The sequence below is a fragment of the Arachis ipaensis genome, chromosome B1 (assembly GCF_059453495.1).
Source record: "Arachis ipaensis isolate K30076 ecotype BB chromosome B1, ASM5945349v1, whole genome shotgun sequence".
NCBI lineage: Eukaryota > Viridiplantae > Streptophyta > Magnoliopsida > Fabales > Fabaceae > Arachis > Arachis ipaensis.
In genome coordinates this window covers 127528531-127539037 of record NC_142436.1, presented here as the reverse complement: position 1 = coordinate 127539037, position 10507 = coordinate 127528531, and the positions used below count along the sequence as shown (strand labels likewise).

At 41.2% G+C, this 10507-nt stretch overlaps 2 protein-coding genes across 2 annotated transcripts; both read right to left on the bottom strand.

Annotated features, from left to right (window-relative positions):
- Positions 1 to 7647: 7647 nt before the first annotated feature.
- LOC148578321 (uncharacterized) lies at positions 7648 to 8391 on the bottom strand. The gene has a single exon (XM_088503007.1). The coding sequence runs from the start codon at positions 8389 to 8391 to the stop codon at positions 7648 to 7650; it is 744 nt and encodes a 247-aa protein (XP_088359133.1).
- A 63-nt stretch (positions 8392 to 8454) lies between these two features.
- LOC107610533 (uncharacterized) lies at positions 8455 to 10093 on the bottom strand. Its single transcript, XM_016312582.1, has 2 exons — positions 9016 to 10093; positions 8455 to 8939 (listed from the first exon to the last, which is right to left on the bottom strand). The coding sequence occupies exons 1-2, from the start codon at positions 10091 to 10093 to the stop codon at positions 8455 to 8457; spliced, it is 1563 nt and encodes a 520-aa protein (XP_016168068.1).
- Positions 10094 to 10507: the final 414 nt, after the last annotated feature.

Sequence of the window (10507 nt, the reverse complement as noted above, 5' to 3'; positions counted from 1 at the left end):
AGGGTGTTCTCTTTAGTTGCTCGCCGTTGAAAGAATACGAAGGCACGGCTTTTAAATGAGTTTTCAGTATCTTAAAGGCGGCACTTTGCTGCATAATGACGGAAAATGAAGTGTCAATATTAGGGACTACATATGCCGCCAAGGTTTCCAAGCTGTTGTTAATGTACATATATTCCTTTAGCACAAGAAGGAAATACTGAGACTTGAGTGGACAGAAATTTGAATCATATCGTAAATAGAATTGTTCATGAAGTAGTGATGTACACCATTAAACAGGTAAACAGCAACATGCTTAATAATAAGAGAGTAAAAACAATTTTGTTACAAAAGGAGGGGGATATTAAAATCTATATCAATACCACTCTACTACACTGGATTGGCTAAAGGCCTATTAAGTATTGTACACAAAATATCAAAATGCATATCAATGTCAATCAATATACTTTCTATAGGTCTGCTTAAAAGAGAAAAAACAGAACCAAGTTATGCAATAACAATTCACAAAAGAATGATTCATCATTCCCATAAAAGCAAAGCAAATACACTAGATTAATTACAAAATTCATGAAGCTGTTTCATTTAAATATTTGGTTATAGCCAACAGAGTGGTGTGGGTCATAGACCTATGAATTTATATATATCAAAATTTACACGTGTGTTGCATCTTGCTATTCAAGCTCGCAGAAAAGTCAACCAACCTGAACCATAATTGATGCAAAATTCAAATTAGGTTCCCCTTCTAGTATTGTAGAAAGTTCACGATAGACTCTCTCAGCATTCAAGAGAACACAAAGTCGGCAAATTATCAAAGCACCTCGTCTAGAGCATTAAAAAAAATAGAATTTAATAACTAAAGATAAAAATATAAGCAAAGGGAAAGGAAAGGGAATTATCACGATAAGTTACGCTATTGCTGTTCCCGTGGGGTTATTGTTGTCACTATTGCTATGAATTAAAAGGAAAGAAAATTATCACGATAAGTTACGCAGACTCAGCTAACTGAGGTAGGGGTTTTTCTAAAAATCTATTTTATATTATAGAGTTGTTAGAAATAGATATTAATGCAAAAAGATATGTTTCTGTGATTATATTTGTCTTGTAGATGTGATGGTTTGTTAGACTGAATTAATTGTTGCTTGATTGCGTGAGTGGTGTATGGTTGTTGATAAGAAATTGGTTTGAAATGTTATTTACTTTATTATTATGAAAAGTGAATTTTCTTGGTTTTTAGAATTTATTTGGTAATGTAAATGAGTCGATTTTGTTGGAAATGATTTGAGATATGAAAATAAATTGATTCTCGAAGTAGTTTAATTTTTGAGTTAGTCTGATTTTATAAATGATCTAATATTTGAGCTGGTTTGATTTTAAAGAGTTTTATTATTGGAATTGGTTCGATTTGAAAATAATTTGATATTGGAAATAGTTGAATTTTGGAAAACGATTGAAATTTGGAAATGGTTGAGTAAAGGTTTAAGAAATGTTTGGATGGGATCCGAAAAGGGTGGCAGAAATCCGAGTTTTAGAGGAGATGATGCCGAAATTTTATAAAAGTAGAAGTTTCATTTGAAGTAGTTATTTTAAAAGGTTTAATTTTAAGCATTATATGGTTTAAGATTACTTTATTTATCAAAGGAAGAGTTATGTTTTGGATTGGAAATTGTTAGTGAACGGAATGGAAAAAAGGATGATGAGGATTTTCTTTGAAATATGATTTTGAATGAATTTAGAAATGAGTTATGGATTGATGAATGATGATGATGTTCAGAATAACTTAGACATTGATGAATGTTGAATGAATTATTTATATGGCTTATGAAATTGAATTATCTGAGACACAAGTTTCCTGGGTAAAGTACCGTGGCTTGCCACCATGTGTACCAGGTTGAAACTCGATACTCTGTTGACCCTACGACGTAAGGGTGACCGAGCACTATAAATTCCCGGGAATTTTACCCCCATTGAACAATATTGATTATTTGAGAAAAAGCTATGCATAGACTCTTGGGGATGCACGTCGAGGAACAGTCTAAGATTTTCGGACTTGTCGGGTTAGCTGGATAACCGACAGATGAGCCCATTAGCCATAGGCCAGGCATGCATCATATGCATTTGTATGCTTTGCTTGGGTTTGAACTTGTTTTGGTTTGCTTAATTGTTAAACTATTCTTAACTGCTACCTGAACTATTTGTTGTAACTGTTACCTAAACTTGTGCTTTCTTTGTCTGTTTTGCTTGTATTTGTCCTGGTGTGCTACTTTTGAGAATGAGCTTTGGTGCTGAATTAATGATTTTGTTGATTGATTTTGTGGTTGGTCCCTGATTAAGATTTTCTTATAAAAAAGAAAGGTTTTGGATTTTTGAAAGATTGAATATTGTCTCTTTGAAAAGGTTTGAAATGATTAACTCTTGGTTTTTAAAAGATTCATAAGGCAGTGATAATCACTGAGCTTGAAAATAGTTTTCTTATTAAGTATCTTCTTATGACAACTCTGAAATTCCGTGGTGAGACCATGTGGTTAGGTTCTCACCCCCTATAGCTTTACCTTTTCAGGAACCGGATGAAGAAGCTTTATGAAGAGTTATACTGCGTTTGGTTTATATGTTGTTGTACTAATTAGATTGTTTTCTTCCCTCGTCTTTGTTATTATAATTTAGTAAGAGGGATAGGAGTTGTATGTTTTATATGTATATTATATTATAAGATATTATGTAAGAAGTCTTGTATATGAATCTATGCCTGCTTGTTTTTTTTGTTAAGATAAATTATTTATTTCCAGTTTTAAAAAAAATCAGCAATACAGTGTCGAGTCACAGGCTCTTATTTTAATATTAAGTATATAAATTAGTCGTAATACTTCTTTCTATCAGAGTGGCGCAGCCGGAAGCGTGACATTCTGGTAGTGAGGGTGTTACAGATTGTAAGGTGTGACAAATACAGGCCAACATGAGTATAAAGTCTTCCAGCCAGAAAATGGATTAAAACCATTAGTGCAAAGTCCAAGCCTAACATTTCTAGATTCTTGGGCAAATAGTTCATGGGTGGCATTAAATTGTTTCCAAGCATCAGCATCAGCCGGATGTGTGATAACCGATTCATCGTGGCGTACTCCATCCACATGCCACTTCATATATTGCGCAGTAGTTTTAGACATAAACAAACGTTGAAGCCTTGGAGTAATAGGAAAATATCTCAATATTGAGTATGGCACATCCCTACTGCTATTAACTGTATCCCCTGCCTTTGACTTAAATCGTGGGTGTCCACACATGGTGCAGGCTACATAACTAGTCTTGTCACTTGTTTCTTTATAATATAGCATGCAGTGATTAGGACAAGCATCAATTTTCTCATATCCTAATCCCAATTCTTGAATCATTGTCTTTGACCAGTAGAAATCTTCTGGAAACTTCTCTGATTCTGCGAGCATGCTCTTGATTATGGCAACCATTCGATTATAACAGCTCTCAGTCATGTTGAATTCTGATTTCAAGTTCACTAGCTGGGTTATAGCTGACAATATTATATGCTTGGTGCAGCCATCCCACAAAGGTTCGTCAGCACTCCTCAGCAACTTATAAAACTTCGACGCTGATGGATTTGGATCCTCTTCTAAACTTTCCATTACATTTAAGTTATCACCTGCAGCATCAATAACCATGTCTACATATGGATTTGTATTCTCTTCTTCATGTTTTTGGGTAACATTTGTTGCGTCCTGTTCAACCCATATTTTCTCACCATGAGCAGTCTAGTTTGTATAACCCTCCATAAACCCACAATCACACAAATGCTTTTTGACCCAAAATATTTCATCCCTAATCCTGTTCTTACATTTTGTGCATGGACAAAGAATGCGACCTAAACTATCAATGACAGTCGGGTTTCTTTCTACAAAATCTACGAATTCCACAACACCTTTCTTAAATTCCTTGCTTAGATGACCAGTGCAATCTTGCCTTCGTGACATTCAACTCCTATCAGGCGCCATGATTATCTGGATTAAGCTTTCATTTTAGCTGTAATACCAATGTTTAACGTGTATATAAATGACATAGTCTCGTGTATTTTTTTCCTAAATTTCATTAACATATTTTTATTCACAATCACATTAAATAACCCCTTCTACAAGTCATAAAGTAACAAACTTAATACATTCAATTTGAAAATAAAGATATAAATCATAAAAAGATAATATACAAAGCTTGAAGGAAATTGTAATAAACAATTTGAAGCATTAGAAACACCAAAAACAATTGGGTATCATTAATCTCATGTCAAGAACTTCAAATCATGAGGTTAAAAAATATGGAGATATACTGGGTTTATTAAAATAAATATCAATTATATCTTTTAATACAATAAGAACCCAACAGATTGATAGAACGGCGTTTTTACGTAAATACGCATGGAAATAAATTTAATTCCCAAAATGCGCATGGCTGAAAATGTTTCTGCAAATGCACACCGCCAACTCGCAAGGAGCAACCACGAAATGGAAATGGTATACACATCAGGGAGGGTGTCCACGAAATGGGATCAGGGCACTGACACAAACCATTTCGTTCCTGCAACAAACAAAATGGAGCATCTCAAGCTTGGTGTCCACGAATTGGACCATTACATGCATGGCAAGCACGAAATGGAGGACTTCACTGATGGCACACACGAAATGGACCAAATCAAGTGTGTCATCCACGAGTTGGGCATTTCATGGGAGGCACACACGAAATAGCCATCCTCAAGTGTGGCAGGCACGAAAGGGGGGGGGGGCAGTCAAAGCAGCAGTGTTGCAGTTCCCGTACGAGCATGCATTGGGTGAAAGTGAGGCAATTTATTGTTGGGTTGTGAGTGTGAAGCATATAAAAGGAGGTGATGGGAGGGGAGGGGACCAAATCGAAGGTAAAAAGGAGAAGTGAAGTAGTGGGTAGCTTCGGTGAAAAAAAAGAGAAGTTTTTTAATAATTTAATTATTAAAAAAATGAGTGGAAGTGGAATTAATGTGGAGAAAAATCTTAATAGGTTGGATGAATTTCACATTTCTGCTCATTTACATGTTAAGGTGAGTTTATTTTTTTTAATTAAAAAAATAAAAAAATTTTGTTAATAATTTAAATAATTGTTTTAAACTATATAATTGTGTTTTGATCTATTTCAATTTCAGCCGGCACGTGTGTTGACTCCGCATGGCACGCTGGTCGATATTTTCTCTGTAGACGAAGCAGATCCGAGTATGGAGATTAGGAGGCAGATGCTGGAGCCGTATCTAAGAAGAGCCGGCTTCTATTATGCGTCTCTGATAAAGCGTTTTGAGTACGACAACCCAGTGATTAGCGCTCTTGTGGAGAGATGGCGTCCTGAGACCCATACATTCCACCTCCCATGGGGTGAGTGTACTATCACTTTGGAGGATGTTGCCATGCAGGTGGGGTTACCAATCGACGGTGAACCGGTCAGCGGCACTCTGAGGTCATGGAGTAAGTTCCACCAGCGAGATATTTGGCAATGGTGTGAGGAACTCCTTAGAGAAGTTCCTGACGGACATGTTGGGACCACGAAGTATAACATAAAACTGAAGTGGCTCAGGAGTAGACTGCAACAGATGCCTCTTGACTCTCCCGAAGAGGCCCTCGTACGGTATGCACGTTGTTACATTATGTATTTATTGGGTGGCGTTTTACTTCCTGACAAAGCGAACAACACGGTTCACGTACGTTATCTTCCTCTCCTGGCAAACTATGAAGCCATTAGTACATATAGTTGGGGTAGTGCCGTGCTCTGTTGGTTGTATAGAGCCATGTGCCTAGCGACTGATTATAATGTCGAGGGAATGTCTGGTTGTCATACAATGTTGATGTCTTGGATATACTTTAGGCTTCCTTTCTGGGCACCGGACGTGATGAGCCCATACACGTTTCCGTTAGCTACAACGTAATAAATTTTCTTCCATATGTTCTATATTTGTGCTTTGTGTTCTTATTTCCTCAGCGTAATTTTTTAAATGTGGTTATAAGATCATTCTGTTCTTTCGCAGGTGGGCGGGCAAGAGAGGAAAGAATGACTACGCCGAGCAACGCTTACAAAGGCACCGGCTTAGGTTGGACAATTTGAAGGTGGATGAGGTAACTATTCCTATTGCATCACTCTCGCATGATATTGTTTTGTCCCATGAAATTTAGTCTACCTGTGTAAATGACATTTGGATTTGGTAGTTTGTGTGGATGCCGTACAGGAATGCACGTATTTTGTCGAGGGTGCCTGCAGAATTTCTTGGTGCTCCGCCTGGGGATTTCTATACGGCGGTCGTGCCACTTATTCTGTTCTGCTGGATCGAGATTGTTAACATCGATAGAGTCATGCGGCAATTTGGCGGCAAACAAGGTCCACCGAACCCTCCATTAAACATAGACACCTTCCATCACCAGTCGGCTCGCAACGACGATGGATGGTGGCACATCCGCCTGCAGACATGGTTTGAAGTATGGGCAAACAGATGGACTGTATCATATCGGCTAGAGATTGATAGGGCAGATACCTTGCATCCCAGTCATGATTATTACAGGTGGTATTGCTCGAGAACAAAGAGGTTTCTGTCACCCCCAGAGGCCTTCCATGATCCCCGAGGAGATGATATTCCGCGAGGGGCTCCGGCAGAGTACGGTAGAGGCCCAGTCGTTCAGCTACCAGCAGTTCCGCAGGACAGGAGACGCCATTGTTCCCGCCGTGGAAGACATCAGGCTGTCGAAGCTGATGAGATGCAGGTCCCAGACTCTCCAGTTCCGGATCCAGGTCAGGTTAATGTTTGGACTCAGCATGATCATCCACCGGTGGAAGTGAATTTCCCTGGAGATGTCTACTGCCCGCAGCCGTTCGTCGCAGAGGACCCCTTTCAGTCATCCACGGTCCATCAGTATATGCCTTACAATAGTACCTACAAGGAGGGTGGTTCATCGCAGGGGGCGATACACAGGACCTGATTGACTATATGGATCGAGTTAGTTGGACAAACTTTTCATCTTTATTTGATGGCCTAGATCAATTCATTCCTTCTCAGGCATCACCACGCACACCCAGCAACTTAGGACTTGCACTTCGACCGTCTGATTCAGGTAGTCACCCCCTGTCGGAAGGAGGAGATCTGTTTCTGTAGGTGACACGGCCGGATCCCAGATGCGCCCGTTCGAGCCATCGTTGTTAGAGGGCCGTCGCTTATCATATGCGGGGGCTGATGATGTAGGGGAGGAGGCACAGCCAGGACGTCCCCGCCGCGACACTCAAGCACCTTCATGTGGTACAGATGGGAGGTTAGGACATGCTGGACACCATCACTAGTTCACGTTATGGTTTTAAGGTTATTTATTATCGTCCGATGGTTGTATTTTCCCTTCGTTTGTACTTTATTATGTTTTATGGTGTCGTACTTCGTGGTTGTAACTTTTTACGGTTATCTGTGTTGTGATGTTTTAAATTCGGTGTTGTTAATGTTCATGTAGTACTGGTTGCAAACGTGTGTGATCATTTGACAAGAAAAGGAAATATTGCATTCATCTCTTTAATTCTAAAACATATCACATCACACCGACTAAAGACGAGAATTTAAATAAATTGAAAATGTAACAACACTCAATCTCCGACCCAGCCCCGCCGCTAAGTGCCAGTGACATGAGGACAATGTCTCCTAGTATGCCCTGGTTGCCTGCAAATTCCACATCGCTTTCCCGGTCTAGGCTCTACGTCGTCCATCTCATTCCGAATTCTTGTCGACACAGGTCGGCCATCCATCGATCGTCGCAGGTGGGGATTAGGATGGAGAAGTTGTCCTTCGTGGGGTGGCCACACTTCCTCATCAGGCAATGGGGGAAACTCCATCTGATATACCCGGAACACATTTTCGACCCGATAGACATCATCGACATAAGACTGCCAATCAAGCCTAGCATGGGCACATGCTGCAAGCGCGTGGGCACATGGGTAGTGCAATGCCTGGAAGTAGCCGCAGTCACACCGTCTTTGCTGGAGGTATACTCTGAATCTGGATTGAGACCCTACGCCGGCTATCTCATCGACGGTGAAGATCGATGTCGCCCTGTCGTGTGATATGACAAGCATCTGCGTGATTCCCTCCCTGTTGGCAAGTATTGCCTTTTGCAAGAACTGTGAGAACATCTGGCCACATGCAACCTGTGCTTCTGCCTGCCGACCCTTCTGAACAAACAATGCATTTAAATGGTGGTACGTGGACTTCACAATCGCACACACCGGAAGGTTACGAGTTCCCTTCATCACGGAGTTGATACACTCAAAAAGGTTCGTTGTCATGTGACCATATCGGCGCCCCTCATCGCGGTGTTGGAGCCATTTCGGTGGCTCTAACCCTCTTATCCAAGCCATCATTGCCGGGGACGTGGCTGGATCCTCTGCGCTGATTAACTCTAGGTAGTACTGTGCCTGCTCTTAGGTCTTCGAGTATGCCGCGCTAACAAGATGTCTTTTGGCTTCTTTACTCTTGAAGTTTGTTGCGAAATTGGACGCAATGTGTCGGACACAGTAAACATTGTGTTCCCAGCCACAACCCTCTCGCTCCAGCGCAGCCTTTATGGCAGCATGCCTGTCAGAGATCAGTAGAACATCTGGTTGCGTAGCCACATGTCTCCTTAAGTTGGTCAGAAAGAAGTACCATGCATATGTGTTCTCCCGTTCCACTAGCACGAAAGCTATGGGAAGAATGTTGTTGTTTCCGTCCTGTGCTATTCCCATCAACAAGGTACCCGTGTACTTACCATACAGGTGTGTTCCATCAACCGAAACTAGAGGTTTGCAGTGCTTGAATGCCTCGACACACGATGGGAATGACCAGAATACTTGATGAAATATGACGCTTTCACGATCGAGGGTGTTGCCCACGTAGTATGGTCGGGTTTGTAGGTCAACAATTGTCCCTATGACGAAATGGAAAATTCGTAAGAGCATGAAAATTATTACAAAACTAGTATGCAATCCGATAGGTAGGCTTACCTGGAACAAAGGTTTGCAACGCATTGAAGTATCTCTGTAACTGGTTATAAGAATCATCCCAGTCTCCATAGATTCTCGCTATTGCCTTTTGCTTCGCTAGCCAAACCTTTTTGTAAGACACCTTGTATCCGTATGCCGACTCCACGGACCCCTGCAACACTTTTATGCAAATCGTTGCGTCTGCTTGAACCATGGGGAATATGTGCTGGCATATGACATTTGAATCCAGTTGAGCATGATCTTGCGAAGTCGCGGACGCCAAACAAGTGTGAGGCCCTTGGTATTTTCGAACTTCCCAAAATCTGGACGCCCTCGTCTTCGCAACCCTCACCATCCAGGAACATTGGTCACCAAAAAGTTTGCATCTACAAACATACCTGGTATGATTTGACTCCACTACTTTGAATTCCACACTTCGACGTATGTTGTAGTTCTTAACAGCAAGCATTGCTGCATCCTTAGTCAGGAATTTCAGGCCAACCTCTAGCTCCATTTCACCTGTCAAACCATAGTTACTGGGTATGTCCTCTGCATTTGTCGAGTTCATTGGACCAAGACTGAGGTGCAGGTAATGGTTGGGGGTGCCGCTGGAAAGAGCTCCGACCCTTGCAACATTGATCGGTTCAACAACACTTGGGATGACCCTTTCGCCCTGAACCGGTTGGGTTTCCGGAACAACCTCTGCTTCCTCTCCACTATCATTCTCAATCTCGTCTTCCTCAGATGAGTTAGCCAACCCGTCGGCCATTCCTTCCGGATATGCAACATGGACATTCGGGAAGGGACGTCGGTCAGGTATTTCTGTATTCTGGGTGGGGGCCACGAAGGCATTAAAGGACGGACTACGACTCCTACCTATGTCCAAAAATGGAATGCCTTCACCAGCACTGGAATTTCGCATTTCCTCCACGTTATTCGAACTAGATGGGCTGCCCCCCACATCTTGGAGCTTCACGCAGAGTTCCATCGAATAGATGCTTCCGATGCTTCGGTGATATGAAAACATCATCGACACGTACTGGTCAGATTTAATATGCATTTTCTGATATGTAAACGAACTTGCTACAGCAACGGGCATCCTATAAATGAGTGTACTGATCTCCTTTTTTCTAATCAGCCCAGTGTTCATCAGAATCATATTTTTAAGTTGTTGCAGACACGACTGTGGGGAAATCATTATCCAAAGTGGGTCGTCACACATAAAGGTCACTCCCTCAGCTGTATACGAAATTTCATCATTGGGATATATGACCACATAAATATATTCAGATGCCATTATGACACCCAAAAATTAGTGAAAGTAGCTCCTGTGAGAGTGGAATTTTCGGAGAAGAAAGAAGGGTAGAAGAACTGAGAGTGAGAAATGTGGGTTTACTTCTGCTGGCGAAGGGTTTTTATAGCCTAGTCGTTGTCCCAATTCGTGTGCAGTACACACAAATTTGTGACATTTCGTGTGCGGTACAGGAGACATGGATTCTGAACTCAGCCATAC

Bases quoted from the DNA above. Each gene is read 5' to 3' on its own strand.
- LOC107610533 (XM_016312582.1), bottom strand. From the start codon at position 10,093: ATGCCCGTTGCTGTAGCAAGTTCGTTTACATATCAGAAAATGCATATT. The intron at 8,940-9,015 runs GTAAGCCTACCT...ATTTCGTCATAG, and splicing joins GTTGCAAACCTTTGTTCCAG to GGACAATTGTTGACCTACAA.
- LOC148578321 (XM_088503007.1), bottom strand. From the start codon at position 8,391: ATGGCTTGGATAAGAGGGTTAGAGCCACCGAAATGGCTCCAACACCGC.